The 21,220-nt window shown below is 40.6% G+C and overlaps 2 protein-coding genes across 6 annotated transcripts; one reads left to right on the top strand and one right to left on the bottom strand.

The window, feature by feature from the left end:
* Positions 1–228: 228 nt before the first annotated feature.
* Positions 229–18,539, bottom strand: cfap54 (cilia and flagella associated 54). Of its 5 annotated transcripts, none has more exons than XM_077546776.1 (56): positions 18,191–18,539; positions 17,651–17,756; positions 17,430–17,579; positions 17,181–17,346; positions 17,037–17,095; positions 16,795–16,938; positions 16,539–16,658; positions 16,218–16,319; positions 15,760–15,952; positions 15,590–15,688; positions 15,384–15,496; positions 15,184–15,292; positions 14,693–14,769; positions 14,494–14,613; positions 13,016–13,142; positions 12,845–12,900; positions 12,635–12,763; positions 12,368–12,548; positions 12,163–12,296; positions 11,592–11,789; positions 11,429–11,521; positions 11,176–11,364; positions 10,969–11,087; positions 10,746–10,893; positions 10,489–10,644; positions 10,288–10,410; positions 10,079–10,201; positions 9,852–9,972; positions 8,950–9,039; positions 8,756–8,882; positions 8,544–8,646; positions 8,412–8,485; positions 8,147–8,344; positions 7,845–8,011; positions 7,647–7,771; positions 6,587–6,796; positions 6,304–6,500; positions 5,935–6,070; positions 5,124–5,238; positions 4,699–5,052; positions 4,527–4,614; positions 4,198–4,368; positions 4,054–4,120; positions 3,790–3,975; positions 2,984–3,070; positions 2,778–2,897; positions 2,581–2,631; positions 2,359–2,500; positions 2,127–2,260; positions 1,903–2,057; positions 1,710–1,815; positions 1,450–1,597; positions 1,116–1,270; positions 720–863; positions 516–636; positions 229–369 (listed from the first exon to the last, which is right to left on the bottom strand). In XM_077546776.1, exons 1-55 carry the CDS (start codon positions 18,343–18,345, stop codon positions 523–525), a joined length of 7,374 nt encoding a protein of 2,457 aa, XP_077402902.1. In that variant the 5' UTR covers positions 18,346–18,539; the 3' UTR covers positions 229–369; positions 516–522. The 5 variants fall into 5 exon arrangements, with proteins under 5 accessions (XP_077402902.1, XP_077402900.1, XP_077402899.1 ...); XM_077546774.1 differs by having other exon boundaries at positions 2,581–2,628; positions 15,175–15,292; XM_077546773.1 differs by having other exon boundaries at positions 15,175–15,292.
* Positions 18,540–19,661: 1,122 nt separating this feature from the next.
* LOC144035770 (alpha-crystallin B chain-like) lies at positions 19,662–21,133 on the top strand. The gene is made up of 3 exons (XM_077545697.1): positions 19,662–20,018; positions 20,085–20,207; positions 20,284–21,133. The coding sequence occupies exons 1-3, from the start codon at positions 19,677–19,679 to the stop codon at positions 20,473–20,475; spliced, it is 657 nt and encodes a 218-aa protein (XP_077401823.1). The 5' UTR covers positions 19,662–19,676; the 3' UTR covers positions 20,476–21,133.
* Positions 21,134–21,220: the final 87 nt, after the last annotated feature.

Raw genomic sequence — 21,220 nt, forward strand, 5'->3', positions numbered from 1 at the left:
CCCGTCATATATATCTGACACTGAATTATGTAGAGTCTTTTAATTATCTGAAGCAAAACATTCGTTAAATTCTTTTCTACTTTTTTATCATGAAAATGGTTGATTGATCATCATCTTTGGACTGACATTGGGAATTACTGTTCATTTCCTGAACAGTATTTATTTAGGTCTTCCTCACTTTCTAGATCCTGACCTTGTTTACTCTGCCGTAGGCAAAATAGAGAAAAATGTCACTTATTCATTTTTATTAAAAATAAAACATCTTGCTTGTATTCTCTTGAACTCAGTAAATGGCTTGGAAGATCGATGCATTCAGATATTCTCTCTCCCCTGCACTGGAATGGCCTCCACATAGATCCAAAATATGACCTGAAAGGAATTGTACATGAAAGCATTACACACACAAAAAGAAAAAACACAGTTCACACACATTTTCCAGCCAAAACATATGCATGGATGGATTATGGATGGATTTTCCGTCATAAGACATCAAATGTATTGAAAACTGCACTTACCTTTTTGCTAAGTTGTCTGATTTAACATTTGAATGTAAGGAAGGTAAATGTTTTTGGGTCCAGGAGGAGAAATGGAAATTTTTCCATCCTCCAATATAACATTCTCACCAAACTCACTCAGCTAAAAAAAAAAAAAAGAAGGAAGAAAACAGACTTAGCGACAATATTTATGTGCAAACTATTTGCGTGCTTTCTTGCTTCTACCTGTTTTTGTAAAAGTTTATGAGTCAGATTTTGAAGTTTGCTTTGTGTGCTTTTTAAACTACTGAGACGCAAAGTGGCTCTAATTAGAGTCGCGCGGGATCCTGGCGGCATGCGAGTCCGTCCTGACAGAAGGCTCACGGCTTCCTATAAACAAACACAATACCGTTACAGAGGTGCTCATCTACCATCTATGCATTCATGTTCACATTCTGAATTCAAGTAATTATTTAGCATATGTTTCTAATATTTAATTTCCATTTTGTGTACACTACATCAAATGCTTTGTTACCACTACTCTGCTCATCTCTGTCTGATTTTTTTCTGTTCTCACGATGTGTTGTGTTGGAGCAGTGCAATCTTACACCTGGTTGAAGTACAATTTCAAGAATAAACAACCTGCAATAGTGACAAGCCATCGTCTCCCCTGCCTCTTCGTGACTTTAATTGTGAACCTTCAACCAGCAGAAGCGCTTGAGTGTCGACGTCTCCCAATTGAGCACAGTCCTCCAGGCTCTGCTTTAACACCTTAGCCGCCTTGTCGTGAAGCTTCCCTTTGAAAGATGTTTGGAAGTATGAGCTACTCACAAAATGTCAGTGATACAGAGCTTTTGGCTAAACATTTCAGCATGAACCTAAAACGTATTATACCTAAAACTTAATTTGACCTTGTATACATTTGTGAATACACATCAGAGCCTGAATGTGAGACAAAGAAACCACAAAGACAGACCTGGATTAGGAACTGTGACATCAGAAGCCTGCACAAGCACACAACGGAGCAGAGCCACGCGGCAACGTAACCACAGAGCACCGCCGACCCTCTCATTGGCCTCAACTGCTCTGGGGCAGTCGTCATGCTGTATGCAGGGTTCAGTCCCCTGTTGACAGAACAGAACACAAATTGCCACATGCATCCTCGCACATTGAGATCATCCATTCTTGTCAACCCCCCCCAAGGCATTTTTTTCAAATATCTAACAGTCATGTGACCTGTTCGGTTTCAGCAAATGGAAGCTCAGAAGTTGGTTTCTTAGCATCCGGTATGGATTCTTTAAAGTCCTGCAGTAGCACCAACGATGAAACTGCCATGTCAAAACTGAGGATGTGCAAATATAAAACTGAATAATTGGCATAATGTATAAAATGTGAACATAAAATTAACACGCGCACAAAGTGCTTATACCTTTGTGCAACATGTCCTTGTTGAAGGTAGAGGTTGGTCTTGAGAAGATTTGCCTCTAGTTTCAATTCCATGTTCTCAATTTCACTGTATGATGGACACGGGAGTTTCTCCAATATGAAGTCCAAAAAGATTGTAGCAGCTTCTAGTAGTAAGTACTACAAGAGAAAAGAAAGATGATCGATAAAGACAGGAAATGAAGTGAAGCAAAGGTGAAAAATTCTTACCTTGATATTTTGAAGAGTGAGGTTTTGCCGAGAAGGAAATTCCCTCACTTTTGTTTTTTCCTTCTCTTGGTCCGGCTCTTCAGGGTCCACAGGGAATGGTTCCTGTTCCTCTGGGTCGACTTTATAATCAGTCACTAATCAGATTTGTACATATGAAAAAAAAAAATAGATTGGATGCTGCAATATTAAATGTGAATGATGATACTAGAAGAAAACAATTACGTTTACAGACCTGGCTCAGGAGGACCCTTTACAGTGCTACTGATGGCCAGGGCTAGTTGAACCCGTGCGAGGTTAAATCGGAGATCCAATGCGGATCCATAAAGCATGCTGACCTCTGGAGAAAGCTCACAGCTCACAAGTTCCTCTAAAGCCTAAGGCAAAAGTCATACAGATTGCAAAAACAACTAATGACACAGCGATCAACTACATGGAAATCGAGCAGAGACAATACCTGAATATTTTCCAGGAGGGACTTGTTGTTAAAAAACATCTTCTTTGACTGCTGAACAAACATATTGTATTAGCTAATCAAGTTTTATGAAGTTGCACTGTGCAGTTTAAAATCCAATGTGACCAACATGACCCATCTGATATTCTTAAACTGGTGTTAAAAATCCGTAACATAAAAGGGGATGTCAGTGCTCTTACTTGGCGAGACTCACGAACGATGTAGCGTCCATTAGGTAGAAGAATCCCCGCCCCTCTTGAGAGCTGTTCTGTCTCTTTTATGGCCTCCGAGAAGAAGCACAGTTCAGTGAGCGCTCGTACCTACAGTAAATATCAACCAAATAAATACAACAAATTCAAAAGAGGAAATAACAAGTGAGAGCAATCAACATAAAACTTATGCTGACCTTAAGTATTCTGCTTTCAACATTGCGTTGAACGTCTCTGCAAACTGTCCCCACAAAATGTTGATAAAGTGCCAGCATGGGTAGAAGCTGAAATTAAAAACTTTATTCAACACGCTATAATTTTATACTTACTAAATACTGAACATACTTACACGGCACACCTAAATAATTTAATGAGATTATTAGGTTTGCCCCAGTCATGGAGCAGTGCAATCTAACACCTGGTTGAAGTTCAATTTCAAGAATAGAATTTTGATACAGATCTTATATTGGATCTCATCAGATTATGCAAGTGCAATTCATGTGTAGCATGTTTTACGTATTATTAATTTAATCCCTGGGTGGTATTTGTCCCATTTTGGTCTTTTTTATGTGTTATAACAAAGAAAAAGTTTTTTTTTTAAACACTAGGAAGCTAAAAATGTCAGCAGATTGTCATGACACGTAGAGGTCCAAAATGGCACAATGTGGAAATGTCTAAATTATTGCAAATGGGAGAGGGACATTTATACCAAGTTTCTTTATAAAATGACAATTTTTGTCACATTGACTCCCTTTATAAATCATAATTTTTGATATGCTGTAAACCAGTTATGCATAAAAAATTATTCTGTTATGATTGTAGACTATTGACTTGTTCAAGGCTCTAATTTTGCGATATGAAATATTCCAATTTGAATTAAAACATAAAATAATACATTCATAATTGACTTAGTTATCACACTTTAAGAGCAGAGCACTTTTTGGGCACAAATACCACACGTCTAGTAAAAAAAAAAAAAGACCCATGGGTTAAATGTGTTTACCACTTTGTAATAGCTTGCAATGAACAGCCACTGGCAGATGAAATTCAGGCTGCCGACAGTGACGGCGAGATCGGCCCTGTGGGGTTCTGAGAAAAGGTCGACTCCGGGGAGTAGTTCATCACCGATGCTGTATGAGGCGTACTTGAAGTCATCAGGGGGATGAGCCAAGGAGCAGCACAGCACACACTAGGGACGGTGGGAATCATAGATGTAAAAATGCACGACTCATAGTGAGATCGAATGTCAAATCAACCAATAATTTACCTTGAAAAGGTGAGCTGACAAAAGGCAGCATTTGGTCCTCTGGCTGAAATCTGAAGTTAGAATATATCTACACATATACCACAAATAGATGAAGTGTCAAAGGCCTATTTTGTCGACACATGAAAAAAAAGGATAAGAACCTACTGCGCAATTTTAGCAGTGATCACCGCCGCCTGTAGACATCCCCAAAGGCCAGCCTGTCTCAGAGTATGTTGCGGGGTGCCGCCCCCAAATGACACCCAATCCCATTTATCTATCACCCCTGAGCTGTGTAAGGCAGCATCAACAGCTTTAGTCCAGCAAGAGTGTGCCAAACTACACGTAAAAAGGAGGGGGGGGAAACATCCAGGACAATAATAAAAAGCTGAGTTCCTCTTCGTTTTGACAGTGTAATTACATAGAAAAGGCTTATAATAGAAGACTTGTTTCAGCATGCACACATTCACAGACTGGGGAGAAAATAGATTTCCCACCGTGTGTTTAAATCGTAGAAATGCAGGTTTCCCATTTCATGCAGGGCAAACACGCTGAGGGATTCTTGGTTGTTGGACTGGAGATATTCTGTAAGGAATGAAAAGAAATAGTTCACAAATTGTTAAGTTACCTGAAAACACACTTGTCAGTCATGTCTTTTTGTGCTCTTACTTGTGGCTGCAAAGTATGTAGAGATGATTCTGGACATGTAGTCGGTGCTGACGGGGAGATTGTAGAGAGTGTCCGGAGTGATGTGGTCTCTATTAATCAGGTCCCATGGTTGGATGTTTGGTGTGGTGATAAGTATCGGATTGAAGTCAATCAAGTCTGACGCAAACTCGCAGCACTGCTCAGTTTCAAAAGCCGCTTGCGAATGGGCCAATAGCAGCAGCAGTAACGATCTGCTATAGCGGAACACTTGAAGACAATGCGGTATTCTTTCAATAGCTTGCCGGTAATAGTGCAGTGTGTTGGCCACATCCAGAGGAACACACACGAGGGACAGAGAGCGCTTCATTTCTGCATCTTAACGACACATAGAAAACATTACTAAAACAATAAAAAAACACATCGGTAGGTACAGTTGGGTTTCTAACCTATGAGTTCAGTATCTTCATTCGGCGTGAACTTCACAGAGCTTGATGACTGGTTAGCAGATTGGCGGATCCACCCACTGAACAGCTGACACCCAGCGTAACTATTGTATGTTACCTGAAACATAAAGGCCAGAATTGGATGCTTTTAACCCTATAAAGTCTGAACCATGAGAGAAAATTCGGATTCTTTGTAAATAGAGTATTTATTGGTCCTTTTGAACTAACCATTTTTATTTTGGGGGGGGGGGGGTCAACTTCCACATATGACTTTTGATTAGTGTCATATTTGATACATCTGGTCACAATGCTTTAAATGTGCACATTTATAACTGTCAAAAATCTAATAATAAACAGACAGAACAAACATATTAGTCTTTCCAAAATCAAAAATAACATTTCCCATTATTAATAAATATTGGCCCGGCCTGGGACTCATTTTCAGTTTCATGGCTCAGACCAGCCCACTTTACTTTACAGTCTTTTAATGACGATGTATACTTCCATGTGTATTAATGTATCAATCTAAAATAGATTAAACATTTGAATAAGTAACCGACGTCAATAGTTACGTTGTATATGATCAAAAATTAAATAACTTACAAGATTACAATTATGAAAACATAAAGTCAAGAGAGCTAAAGAAATTTAATTGACCACTATATTTTCTAAACATTAAGCCTAAATAGGGAGGAGAGAGAGAGAGAGAGCTCAAAATGTCTTGTATTTAATGATACTTTTGGCTTTAAAGGGTTAAATAAAGTTGTCATATCCTGAATGATGATGCTCAAACATGTTTTTTTGTTTTTTTTACCTCCCTGCCAGTGACCCACTGAGTCTTGACATGGTGTGGCTGTGGGACTTTAGACCCTCCGTTAGTACAGATCCTTTCAAGGAGTTTCCTCTGGGCGAGGACCAACAGGGGAGTCACTGTCAAGGCATATCGTTCCCTAGGATGACATCGACAATAATACATTAACTTATTCCCTGCCAGCCCAGTGAAAATGGATCTTTGACGTGTATAGCCGTCAATGGCACTGAATGGCAGGAAAGATGAAATGATAGAAACACACCTGAGTATGATGCACATTTGTCTACATAAAATGTATTGTACTTTTGTTCAGCACATTTTTCAACTCAACTCTTCTTGTGGTGTGCTTAAATTGAGCTTAAAAACATTTACCGGGTGTATGAGTTGAAAATCAGGGCAAAGTGTGCCAGGCGTTCCCATTTGCCGCTATCGTGGAGCAGCTCCAGAGTACGCAACACCAGACTCTGCACAAAACGCATGTCCACTTGGGTGCAGTCATCCAGTGGGGCGGAGAAACATAGACTGAACTCTTGCTCTTCTTCAGTCACGCTGTCATACGAATGCCACAGCTTGAGGTGGCAACCAAAAACAGATGAAACTTCAGTATTGTTTGCTGTTTAGAACATATGCAACATATACTGTATGCGACACTTACTCCGAGTCTGCTTAGCATGTCCATGATAAGATCTGTTGCAAGCACTAGCAAAGGGGTTAATGTGTTTTGCAACTCATGTGATGTAAGCAGGAAGGGAGTTTGAGTCTGACAAACGGTGTCTACTAATGCAAAAAGTCTGTTGCTTTCTTCCCACACAGTGTGACAGACTTTCTGCAAATTTGTCCAGTGGCCTCCGCGGTGGGCCAATACCTGAAAAAGGGGGGAAAAAATGCAATACATACCACTAAAAAAATGGTCACACAGAAGTAACATTATGTGACTGCAATTTTTAATTTTGTACTGTTAAACAGTACATGGTCAACTTGCAAACTAAATGATGTTGCTAAGTGAAGGTCACTCATTAAAGTTAATAATTTTCTGTTTGTTTTTGTGTGGCCTGATTCCTTCTTTCGTCTGAACCACTAGACTTTTGAGTTAATAGAGCCATTTTACTTTCTAAAATTGGTTACTTTAAAATGTATCTATTCATTATTTTACATACTGTATGATAAAACACTAACATATTTTAATTGCATATTTATTTATATTTAATTGTAAATAATTAAAATAAAATGAGCAAGCCTTACAGTTAATAAAACTATTTTACATAAAATAAAATATTTGAAAAAATAATTATACATTAAAAAAAAAAGAGCATTTATTTTTATTTCATTAAAATAAATACTTTAACATAAAATACAAATATATTTATAAAATAACCAATTACATATTGGTTTATTTTATTGAATAATTGGTTAATTGGTTTTCATAAGCTAACTATAAATAATACAATTTAACAATAAACATTTTATTGTTAAAATGAACAATTCTGTATGATATGCAAATTAGTAAAATAATTTAAAATAATAATAATAATTTTATTGAATAGTACTACAGTTCAAATTAAATTAATATTAAATAATGAGAATAAGTTATTTACTTTACACATTCATAATGTATAAAAAAAAAACGGCCTGGCCCATGTGTCTATTTTAAAAATCAAATGCGACCCTTAAGCAAAAATCCTTGTTCATCTCTGGTCAATGTTAACAAACTGTACCATGGCCCTTCGTAGATGTAAAACCGCTTTCTCCAGCGAGTCCAACGGCATGGTTTTCGGCACGTCTAGCTTTTGAGAGTGTTCTTCCATCTCCTCGCCACTCTCCACACTGTCAGTACTATCCTCTAGTGGAAAGAAGCAAAAAGTCATGTTTTCTCCATTTCAATTTGTTTTTCATTGTCTCAGCAGCTTACCTACCGTGTTTATCGCAATCTTTGCTAGAAGTTTCATCTGACAGATCAGGCTGTGGCAAGTCTTTCTCGGAAATCACTTCACATATGGTGGATAGCTGTTCTTGTAAGTTCCTCTTCAACAGCACGCCAGAGTTGGCCAGAAAGAAGATGGAGAGATTTAAGTGACTGTACCTGAAACATAAACAACATCATTCAGTCTGTACTGCGGCACAGTCCAATGAGAGTGTTGGATTTTGAGCCCTCTCGCATGCTATGTTGGGGCTACGGGAAGTAAATGGCATGATGCTCAATGAGCTCTGTTTGAACCTGGACTGCGGTGATTCTTCATGCAATGGCTGCAGGCCCTGTTCGAATAGTGTGAGATGTGCCCGCCCGATGCTGTAATTGATCTGAGACCTCCACACTCTTTCCTCAGAGCACCGCCTTCTCAGCTGAAGCCGCCTCGAGTGTCGCTCCACGACGGTATTCATGGAGGACAGCAGCCTCTCCACAGCCTTCAGCTCCCTATGCAATAAGAGCACTCCATTGGGATGACATCACTGCAATGACACGTCAAACGCACATTGCCTACCTGACAGTTCTCGCCGTCAGAAGCGCACCGCGTCGAAGCTTCTTCCGTTTCTTTAGAGCCTTTTTTGTGGTCTTCTGTAAGAAAGACCGTTGTGATCATATTATGAAGCCATGTGCGCTTTATGTGTACTACCTGTGATGTTTGACTTTCTGTCGCAGAGTTCTCATTAGTTTCTTTATCACACGGTGTGTTTCTCTCCGAACATTTGGTGGACATGATCATTTCGTCATCTCGCCTATAAAAACAGAGCCATTTGCAAACTGATATGTATGTCAACCATAGGCAAAATCTCGATAATTTATTGTAAAGTCAAGACCACAAGCAGAAATAATGAAGCCATATACCTGGCGAGAAATCCAAAAATGGTTTTACCCCATTGTAAAACAAGATCCAGCTGTCCTTCTTCTAAGGCTCTCTGAAGTAATAGTGCCGAAATCTCCACAAAATTCGGATGGCTGCCGAGCTGCATCACTATGACAAAATAGTGACGCAAATAGGAATTGTTGATTTGAAACTTAATATGATACATGTTACTTACCAATTCGATAAGCATGCGTTAGAGTGCTTGTGAAGATCCGCTCACGCAATGTGGCTGTGTCCTCAGAGCCACTCAGTGAGGGGGAACTCTCTGTGGAAAGACATATAGTGGACATCTGATTATTGTACAAAATGAGCAATTTCATATTCTTGCGATATGCAATGTTATGTGGTTGTGTTTTTGGTTTTAGAATTGAGCTAAATGTGTTTAGTAGCTGATCGTTTGTGCATATTAAAAAGTGCAAAAATACAATGGAACCTCCAAAATCAAATGTCACCAAAATGTAGTTTTAGAATGGAAACAACATTTTCTGGAATTAGCGTCTCAAAAGTAGGGATGTTCAATACCACTTTTTTTTTCCAGAACGATATGAGTACGAGTACTCAACTGTTGACTAGTCTTCTTCTTCGTTTGGAGTGAATTATCACATGTGAGCATTTATTATTTAGCCAATTGACCAGGTTCTCATCAATAGCTGTCAGAACATGAACCCCATCTGGATGACGGCACATGGGGCAAGATGTTATCACATGATCTGCCTGTTTGACTAGTCAATGATACCGATACCAAATACCGATACCACTAGTTATTTTGATACAGTGAAACTTCCAAAAATAACAATGACAGCTAATTTTGAAGAAAGACCTAAATATCCAAATATGTCAATTTCCCTTCATATTAATGAGCATTATATATTCTTTTCATTTCTAGTTCCTGATTTTAAAACCAATACCGGTATCGGCCGCCCTCCCGAGCACTGATACCTTAAAATAAGGCCGTGTATCGGCTTTTTAGCGCTATCTGGTGTCGGTACTCGCCTCTCCCTACTCAAATGCAAACAACTTGTTTGTTCAACTTTGGAAGTTCAACTGTAATACTTAAAAAAAATAATAGTTTATTACCTATCACTGTGTCGGGATCTGCCTCAGCTGTGATGACTTCCTTGAACTTCAAAAATATTGCCTTCAGTTGAACACATTTTTTCATTTCTTTCTTCACTGCAGCAGGATCATCTATCTTTGACTATGAACACGCACACAAAAACACAAGAAGTGATTCAAAATTGAAGCCTAAACGGATCTTGATTACAGAAAGTTTGGGGTTGGAGGGGAATAGCACTCCTCTTCACCGACACACGCTTGCAAGCAAGTCTAATGAAGCGCTCCTGAGCATCAAAGACGTCTTGGAGAAGAACACGACCACACTCGATCACCACCGAGGCCTTCCGATGCTCCTTTAGTGCCCACAATGCCTGCCGATGGAGGAGAATTACTGAATAAAGTTCCAATATCCAGATGTAAATACTGCTCGCATTTCTAGGGGACTTGCATAACATACTTTGGACAGATAGTTGGTGATGCAGGCAATCATGTGCATAAGGGTCTCCACTGTGTTTTTGGACCATTTTTGTTTGAGGTGAGATTCGTTCTCTTTTAGAACATTTAAACATTTGGTCAGCAACTAAAAAAAAAAACATAATACAAATTTGGTTGGAAAAAATATTACACTAGGGAGGAAAAGTGATTCATGATATTTTACCTTTACTGCAAGATCGCAAGGGATCTGATGGAAGATGAATGGAACCAAGAGGCCGTAACAGCTTATTACAGCTTGAACGGCGGAACTGCTGTCATTTAGCCACATTGCCAAGTCCATTGCAACCAGCAATCGTTCACATTCAGCTAGTCTGGCTTCCTGTGTAAACAACACATACATGCAAATATTGTTGAGCGAAATCCATTTCAAAAGGATACGTGTCCGGAAGTGATTTCTTATGTTGGAGTCAAAGACTCCACCTGTTTCCAGACAAAGAGTCCGCAGATGTTGTCTGTGTCGCGGAGGAGCGAGTGCTGCTGAATGTTGATGTCCGTCTCAATGAAGATGGACGTGAGGAAGAGCTGACACAGGAGCGGAGACGAGCATTGCAGATACTTCATGTTCAGCCTTTAAAGAAAAATAAGAGTAGATCGAGATGAGCAAAGAGCACATTTTTGTTAGATTGAGGTTGAAGCTACTCACGCTGTTGAAGCAAGTCCATCTTGTGTTTTGTTGGGCAAACTGTCAGGAAGAGTGAAATGGTTCCATAATTCCTTGCACGCTTTCTTTGCGATGTCAAATTGTTTGGTTTGAAATGCCACCTGAGAACAGACCCCCCCCCCCCCAAAAAAGTTACCTTCCTAACACAATATTTGGAAATGTGAAAAACTACAGGAAACGAAAGTGCACCTGTGCCAAGTGAGCCCACGAGGAAAGCAGTGACTGCGGCATGGAAGTCATGAGCGGGAAGGTTGACGCTCCAATGGCATTGCCCAGCAACTTCCCTTGGCAGGTGTAAGCCGCTAAGGCAAAAACATACGTCTGGTTGGCTTCCAGCCTCTCCGCCTTCAGCTGCCATTCACCGCATACTGCCGGTACCTGCAAACAGTTCATCATTTTAGCATCGGTTCTTTAGATGACAACATTTGGATAAGCGGCGCACCAAATTTCCGGTTCCCGCCAGGCTGCAATCTCCAAGGCGGACTTTCAAGTCGAGGCCCTCCGCTGCACGTCCACACAGTTGGTACCAGCACACCTTGGGGTATGCAGGAAATCAATTGTGATACGTTTTGCTGTTCATGCACTTGAGGGAGAGGAAGCCTTACTTGTTCCTCCATGTGATAGGGGGCGGGGGCAAAGGTCAAGGAGCGCTTGGTGCGTGAGATCAAGACAGGACGGGGTGGTGGGATCTCCTTCTCCTCCTTCATTAGTTTGCCTTTATTTTCAAGTGCAAACTTTGGGTTGTTGGCAATATAGAGTTTTCTTTCTTCTATTGCTGCCTTCTCTATTAAAATACAGGCTTCCTGGTGAAAGTGATATGTTTTGTTGGATATTTGTAAATATCAGTAAGCAGCGTGAGATGAATACACTACTCAGAAAAAGTTAAGGATATTGGAGTGAAATTTCAGGATAAACCTAAAATGCACTACAACCTTAACATGTGAACTACTTGGACCGACTGTTTAGTGACTTTTACACTATTTGCTGTTCATTGGCAAGGAGCTAAATGGCAAAATTGACAATGTCATTTTTGACCTAAGGACATCCACTCAATAAAGTTCACCTGCAAAGATTAGAGTGGATTTTAGGTTCATCCTGAAATTTCACGCACAATCCAAATATCCTTAACGTACATTTTGTGAGCACACTAGTCTATAAATATTTTTTGTATACAACCTCTAGTAGACTCTTGGTTACACTGGACTCATTTGACTTCTTTCCATCATACAACAGCAAAGACTTCTGTATCAGGAAAAGCGCTTTCGACACTTTGTTCTTCTTGATCTTGTCCACCAGAGCAGATTCTGTCACTGAAAACATCAAACTGTAAAAGCATCTGCAAATGCAATAGTTCTTCAGCAACGCAGCAAATGAAGCTCACCTGCATTTAACTGCATTAACTTGAGAGATGCTCGGTGGTAGATGATGTCCAGTTCGAGGAGAATATCGATGGCAAGCATGGATGTATGTGTCGACTGGCTGGATCGATCCCTTTTAACATCTGATTCGATTTCTTCCTTTTGCTTCTCACTTATTTCAGTCTCTCCGTTTCCATCTTCCCTCTTGGAAGAGAACGAGAGGACAATCACAGCACCCAAACATGAAACTTTTGCCAAATGAATACAGGAGTCTCCTATACAATACGTGCCAGCAGGTATGTAATGTCAGGTGGAGCTGAGCCATCTTGGGGCATGAGTGTGACGATACGCTTGACCAGAGCCTCGAAACCCTTCTCAACCACAATGCACACTTGCTGAAGAAGCTCTGTACGTGAGCCCTGCAAACAACAACAAAATCTTACATTTAGCTTACATTTAACATTACGATTATTGATGCTATGCAAAAGGCAATTCGGTACCTTAAGCAGAGTGAAGCAGTATTTCTTGTCACTACCAACTTTGACTTTAGGTGTAACTACGGAGAACAAAAATCGGTTTTAGAAATCCAAACAGTCGACATCGCCTTGCTACTCAGTAGGCGTGGAGTATCTACAACAAAACAACATCGTCAGTGTGATCACACTGCTTACTGCGATCAGCCGCATTCTCCAGCAGCAAGACCAAGCTGTGGATCATCTCTGCTGTCTTTATGCAGTCAATCGTTGCCAGGTCACAGGCAAAGGCCACCTCGCACTGCAGGAACAGGCACCACGCCCACTGCATGGGCATAAAAGTAGGAAAGCAACTATTATGGCAATGGAATGGATCTTTATTGTCATTGCAAAGACAAAGCAAGTACAGAGCAATGACTTAACCCGTCCAAGAAACATGAAAAACAACGATCAATACAATAGACAGGACTGAAGGACCAGTCGGTACTCCCTAAAAAGCACCCTCGGTGGTGAAAAATAACACTTTAAACTATGGGTGTCAGGTGATTTTATGATAAAAGTGAGGGGGGGTTAAATAAAAATATGGCTGCATCTTTTAGTCATTGATACAGTAATTTCATAATAATTCATAAAATGGAGTTAAAATTAAAAAGATGTACTGTACTGTAAAAAAACGAGTGTGATCTTGAGGTCATTTTTCTGCCACTAGATGGCATAATTGCATTTTTCTTTTCATATTAAGAGCCATCTAATCTTTAAGATAAAGTAACTTGTATAATTCTGCACATTTTTTAAATTGTAACATACAACTTGACCCCAGTCTCCACAAACAAGTGCATTATTATTCAATTTATTACTGTTAAATTTTGACGTGGACGTGTCTGCTGTGTTGCGACTGGAATTCCCCCAGTACAGCCTTTCCAAGTATGGGGTGGTCATTAATCACGCGTTAAAAAATTCAATGGAGTTTGTTATACATTATTAACATTTTTAATTCTTTATTTCATATATTAACCATGTTGAAATGTTTTATAGATGTGTAGAGTAGGTGAAATAGTGTTGAACTCAGTATAATTTGACCTTAACCTTGTTTTTGTCTAAAATTCCTTCTCAATGTTTTGCGCACACACATTCTGTTCGTGAGAACAGATTTTGCCACACACATACCCTGAGAGCACCATTACTCACGGCCACTCTAAATCCAGTTCAATTTGTTTGTGAGATATTGTTTTGGGAAAAAGTACGAAAAGTACCCTGAGAGTATATTTTGTCTAAAAAGATGAAAACAGCTGCGGACTGTGTACGAAAATAATATTATGTAACATATTGTGTGAGAACCAATCTGTTTTACTTATTCATGATGGGAGGAGGAATAGGTGTTCTCTTACTGATTTGGATTATTTAAAAGCTGTATTCCGCAAAAGAGGGGGCACACACGCACCCTGGAATTCCACCTTTTACGTGATGTTCAGTGTTGTGTGACCGGAGATTCTCTGTAATAAATCATCTTTGCAAGGATTTTTTCTCACAAGAAGTCTATCTTCAATTTTTTGGAACACGCAAAAGAGGATAAATAATAAGCCTCTAACAAGTTACAGCAACTTTAAATTAACTCCAAATTAACCCACAAATTTTGACACCCTACTTTAAACACACTCTCACTGTTAATGTTTTACCTTATCATGGTCCTGTGTGTATTCTGGGTTTTTCATCTGATCCATCTGTATCACCAGCTTCAGCTTCCCCCAGAGAAAGAGCAAAACATCCCAAACTAGTTCTACTTCTGGCTGCGCCTCCTACAAAACAACACATGCATAAATACATGATCTTTTGCGGAATGGATAGGAAATCCTCCATCCCACATATACAACTTACAGCAACAGAATCACAAACGGCTTTGTGCAGAGTCTCCGTCAGGCCCAGGATGGCATCGAGTGACCCCCTGTATCTGTCTGTAGAAAATATTGATGAGCAAAACCAGGTTTGGCATAAAAACGTAATTTTGCTTTTGATATTTAAATGGGAGGCCTAAGTTTTGTGAGTGATCGTCAGATCATGTGCCGCAAAAAAATATGTAGTTAGACAATTAGTATTTACTACAAATAATGTTTTTTGTTTATCCGACTGCCAGCCAACAGGGCCGAGCCACCAAATAAACACAAACTGATTTTTGTAGGACACTTTGCTTCAGTATAAAATGTAATTTACAGTTAATTTGATCATACATTTCCGCATTTTATTTCCTTGGGCAACCAATTCTGTGAATTTGTGTGAAATGGTCTGTACCGGTACATGGTTTTTTTGTAACATTCTCCTTGGCTAGTTAAATATAAGAAAACATTGCTTTAGACAATCACTTCTACTACCAGCGACGTCCTCTCTAAGGCGCCTTCTGTGGGAGGATTTCAGAGCGGTGAAACCATTGATCAAGGTAAGCTCGTATTCTGCCTTCCTGAATGCGGGACCTTCCACAACCTGACATAAACACACAGCGTCCATTAAAACATGCGGTCACAACGAGATTTTCCTCGACTTTTCTACAAAACTGGACAAGCAAAGAGCTCACAGACAAAATCTCCAGCATCAGTCGTGAATTTTCAATGAAAACGTCTGGTTGCTTGTACTGAATCATCATCTTGATGAATCTGACGGCGGAAGCGATGGGAACTTTGTGTTCTCCTGTAGTTAAAACAAGACATGACGGAACAGTCACAAAACAATTCCCTGGCTGTTAAACATGTCTGAAAAGAAAGAAAAATGACGCCGACTTACCTGCAATGGCTAATTCAATCATAGTTGATGTTGTGGACAGCGCACTAAGAGGTACACAGTGCTGTTCTTGACGTTTCTGCTCACTAGTGCTAGCCACTCCTTGATAAAACGCAGACATTCCAATTAGAATCTCGCCAGTAACATTTTCTCTTTTTTCTTCTTGAACCTACCAGATAATATACTGATACCAGAGGCAAAGAGCTCCAGGACCACCTCCTGCAGCTCGAGTTCTTCCGGCAGCCTTGCCTGCAACGGGCGCAAGGAGCTGTCCCAAAGTGCTTCACAGATGCCCAAGAACTGGGATGCACTACTGTCAAAAAGGCCCATCAGCATTCGCTCGGTGGCGTTACGAGGCCACGGTATCTACGGCACATTCAGACTATATTAGCTCATGTTTGAAAAAAGGATCATGACAAACAGCTTTGCAGATTTGTTGTTCCAAGGGGGAAATAGTGTCAAAAAAAAAAAAAAGTTCCCAAAGGCAACTAGAGTTGGCAAAATTCCAGGAATCTTTTAGATTGGAAACCTGCCATGGGAATAAATGGGGGGGGGGGGCACAGCAGCAATGCAACCTTTCAATTCAACATTGACTTTTCAACTAAATACTGAATTCCAATCTTTTCTTTACATTTGGAAAGTCCTTTGGAGTAGTTTTGCTCTTGATTGTAATCATGTGTTTAGGCTTCCTCCTGGTCTCGAACACAGCCCGCTTGAACATCATGACAGCCAGCTGGAAGAAAATAAATATCTAAAGCATTAAAAGTCAACTATAATTTAGATTTCAATTTAAAAATCTTAATTTAACTTTCAGAAAGAAAGACGAAAACAAGCAACAGCAAAGATATGCATGAAGATTTGCCTTTCTTGACCTTTGTATGTTTTCCACTGATATTGAAGCAAATTTTAGCAAAGACAAATGACAGAACGAAATATTAAAGTATTCTAATGCCTTAATGGAGGCTTCTCTGAAGGCCATTTGAGTCTCTTTGTTTGTGGGACCACCATTTTCCTTATCCTTCTCCTGCTCTGCAAGGTCATTGATTTTTCCAAGTGCTCTCCTGGCAAATTCCTAGAAGCATTCAAAAAACGCAGAAATATACAATTAAAAGATTTCCTTTTGATTCAATATAAGCACGAATGAAGCTAGTTGAGGTTGGTCCAAGTTTGTAATCATGTCGATGAATAGTGTGACAAGTGAGTTTCACCTCTGCGTGGAGGGAAGCCTGGTTGTCATAGTAACAGTGACAGACAGCACAGTAGAGTTTGACAAGCCACGGCAGATGTTTAACAGTCATGACGGGCATGGTCGACTCTAAAGTGAGGCTTGCCCACAGGAGGTACTCCAATGCCTAGAAGGGATCACAAAAAGGAAAAAGTAAATCAAGTAACATGCTGCTTTATGTGAAAGGAGAGTTTTAGGTTAGACGTCGTATTTTACACATCGTACTTTTGCACTATGATTCAATGCCATCAGGTAGCTACACATTTTGAAGATGTGCGTTGTACCTAGAAAGGGCAAGTATTGGAAAGAAAATATCAGTTTTGGCCGCATCAAATGTATTTACTGAGCAAAAAAGGAAAACGAGTCGACCATTATAAATTATCCAGCAACGGTGCTTGTTCTGCTGTAAAGCCTGCATCATTATCCTGATGAAGTTCAGCACATGCAGCAGTTTCAAAAGCCCCTTCTGGCTGAGGACCATGGGCCTTTTCTCCAACTCAAATATGCACAGCGCACAGCCCAGCATTGAACGAACCTAAACAGACACACGGACCAGGAGCCAAAAATAAGACAGATTCAGCAATAACACTACACAGCAACACTTCTAGTGGCAAATACCTTCATAATGAAGACATCTTGGTCTGTGTCAAAACCTTCAGGAAAGAAGCAGCTAGTGAAGTGGTCCACATCTGTAATGTCAGTTATACTAGTTGAGCAGAACTGAAGCAGGTGCAGACTGTAGCCTTGCGATAGAGCCGTCTGGTACAACTGTACGGAGAAGAGACAAATAAATAAAAAATAGCAAATGACTCAATACACGAAGGCAATATGACAATTACCTTTAATCCAGTGAGAAAATCTCCGATCTGTAACATGCGCTCCTGGTACAGTTTGAAAGGCAGGCGAGGTTTGAAGTTTCGCCAGATCTCTGCCAACAGTGTAACCCTGCCAATGTTATTAACACAAAACACTCAATAACATAATGTCAGCGACAGCAGGGCACCTCATTATGACAGTTTCACTCCATCAGTTACGTTTCACAAGTGTAACTCCCCCTTGCCCACAATACAAGTTGTCATTTATTGGGAACTTCAGAAACATAAGAGTACATGACCTAAAATAAACCCTCAAAGCATACAATGTACTCAAATGTATTCACATGTTTTATTTTACTGACATACAACATGGTCCATAACCCCAACATGTAACTATATACCAAACCAAGTGTTTTGTTTATAATACTTGCAAATCTGTTGAGAGTAAGCTAAAACAAAGTTCTAAAACATATTGTGTATAATTAAAAAACAAACGAACAAAAACGTCGTGCTATTTACCTAGCTCAATAAAGCTAAACACAATTTAAAAGTTAGCTAGCTTACCCTTTAGCATAAGCGACGTTGTCCTGGCAGGTGGACGACGCCGCTCGTTTCATTACTGTCATAAACGAGTTAATGTCTCGCTCAAAAGATACAATGACCGGGTTTCTTTTGTCAACTTTGCCATAATAGGTCGCTGGTAAATTCATCGAGGCCATAATAGTATGTTTAACCCATCAACGAGCGTGGGAGGGGAGATGCATATCACCATGGTAACGACGCTAACTAAAACAGTCAGACAGTCAGTGATGCATTAAGGTAATCACAAAAAGTCGGAATTTTCACACTTATATTGTCAAAGATATATTATTTGTGGAGATATATGTACAATCCTAATGCAGCGCTGTGAATACAGTACGTGACGAGTATTTACACACGTTAGTTTTTTGTTTGATCACCTTTGTTGACATAAATTGGTACTGTCATGCACGTGTCTTTTAGGATTCTTTTAAAGCATTGTAAACGTGTATGCGTGTATCTGTGGGGGATTATCTTTGTTTTTCAACGTGGGCATGTTTTTTTCGTCATGACTCCAATGTACATTTTTAATTTGTCATATGTTGGAAACTATTTAAGTCAACTTCAATGATAATATTGTTAAAACAAAATAAAAATGAAACATGTAAAAATTAATAAAGTAAAATGGAGTAAGTCCTTTGTGATTTGTTTCCCTCCTACTGCAGTTCAATGCCAGTTTGAGAAGAAATTAATTGGGTAATTTACACAATCCATGCAAAATTTAATCTCAAATGATGACACCTGAATCGAAGAAGCAATAAAAGAAGTGTATACTGACTTTTGTATTGAAATCTTATATATTGTATTTATCAATAAGTACATTTGGAGCATACAGGATTGTAGATTTCAGATTATATACCAACTGCACTTAAATTTACAATATGATTTTCTTAGATGATCTTCTGAGGAAGTTCCTCCTAACCAGCTTAATTGAGAAAAAGACAACTCAAATGTTTCATAATTTAACAAACAGTTAATGTGTCAAGCCACCAAGGATGGCTTGACACATGGAGACGCCGGCCCAAATTTGTAGAGGACTTCATATTTGACATCTGAGCTCACAGCAAACTGATACACGTTTTGGCTGCCACCTAATGCAGCGCCATACAAACTCATCATTTCCCATTCAAGCCGCACATCCACTTGGCTCGCAGTCCTAAAGCTTCTGGCACTCGCAAGCCAGCAGGGCTAATGCTCTGGCAGCTCGGCCTCATCCAAACACGTGCGCAGGGATCCAGACGGGGGCATTTCCTGGGTAGAGAACATAGGCAGCATCAGCAGTATTCCCCGCCAATGTCACCTCATGACCGCAGAGAGACGCTGAGAGGGAGAGGAAAAGATAGAGGGAGGGAGAGACGGCCAGCCACCGTTGGGGAGATGGAACAATGAGGCCGACGGTGGGACAAACAGTTGACATCATTGTTCCAGAAAGATCAGCCTGTTGGCAGGGTCACCGCGCAAGTGGGCTGTTATGGCGGGGCGCGTGGGGGTGCGTGGAGAGAGTCGCACAGGACGGGACGGGAGGGGAACGCGCTATAAATGTGCTGCAGGAGGGCACAGCAAGCACAAATCTGAGACCAAGTGTCACCTTCAAACACACCCATCGCTGTTTGGCCTCATCCGGATACTCATCATGGATATCCCTATTCAGTACCCCTGGTACCGCCGGGCCTTCCCATATCGACGTGCCGATGCGTCCTTCGCCGAGTCTCTCGCCGACTGGCCTCTCATCTGGTCTTTCCCGTGGTCCTTTGCTTGGATGCGCCCCAGTTTCACACGCTGGTCAAACTGGGCCGAGAATGGGCACAGTGAGGTAAAGTGAGAAAAGATTCTTCCTTCGTCAACCGTCTTTCTCACAGGTGTGCCGTTCGACCTATAGATGCACGTGGAAAAGGATCGCTATGTGATTTATCTGGATGTCAAGCATTTCTCACCGGATGAGCTGAGCGTCAACGTCGGCGACGAGTTCATCACAATACACGCCAAGCATGAAGATAGACAGGTTGGTGAAATTCACAACCCAAAAACGCCACCGACCGATGTCAATTTTAGTGACTGATGTGTTGCCGACTCTCCAGGATGACCACGGCTACGTGTCCAGGGAGTTCCTGCGGAAGTACAGGCTTCCCACCGGAGTGTCGTGCGCTGATATCACCTCCAGCTTGACGTTTGACGGCGTGCTGACTATCACCGCGCCCAGGTCTTCACCCGGCCCCGAACGCAGCATCCCAATATCCTGTGAGGATGGAACAGCCAAGCAGAAAATGTAGAACCGAGTCGGGGTGCCCCGACGCAGTTTCGCTACTAATCCTCACTACTAAGTTCTGCATGTTTGTATTTAACCTGTTTTGTGGGCAGTTGAGTGCACGTTTAGGTGGGGTCAGCCATGTCTAGATTTCCTGCAACCAGCCTTCTAATAAAGCAGTGTCTTAACTTACTACTCTTGTCATATGCCTGCAAGACAATTGTGCTTTCAACCACAGACTGACTTGAAGTTAAGTTAGAGTCCAATTTCAGAAATCACGGACAAACCAAAAACATGTGCCACCTTGAATGTAAAAGTGCTCTTATTTTGAATTTGCCTTCAAAAGTTGGGGGGGGGGGGGGGGGGGGTGCTTCTAGCCCAAAGGTGATTGCAGCGGTGCTTGGATGAGTGTGAGTCTGTTATTTTGTAGGTGTTGGACTCGGGACCAGGTCTGCTCTGCTGAGGGGTGGGAGAGTGTGGGATGAAGGAGGAACTACTGTAAGCAGGGCCTTCGGGTGTTTGGGATACATGTTGTATTTATGTATGTGTACGTGTATGATGGGAGTGTGTGGTGAATCCCAAAAGAGTGAGAATGTGCTCAATGATGATTCCGATCATTTTTTTTGCAAATGCTTAATATCACCTGGTGTATTAACATAGAATAAATGTTGGAAAAAATAAAATGGGTGTGTCCTTGTTTGCATTCTCCTCCTATAACGTTAAATTTAATCGAAGACAGATTAATAAGTCACTGATGCAAAAGTGCATAC

The sequence above is a fragment of the Vanacampus margaritifer genome, chromosome 16 (genome assembly GCF_051991255.1).
Source record: "Vanacampus margaritifer isolate UIUO_Vmar chromosome 16, RoL_Vmar_1.0, whole genome shotgun sequence".
NCBI lineage: Eukaryota > Metazoa > Chordata > Actinopteri > Syngnathiformes > Syngnathidae > Vanacampus > Vanacampus margaritifer.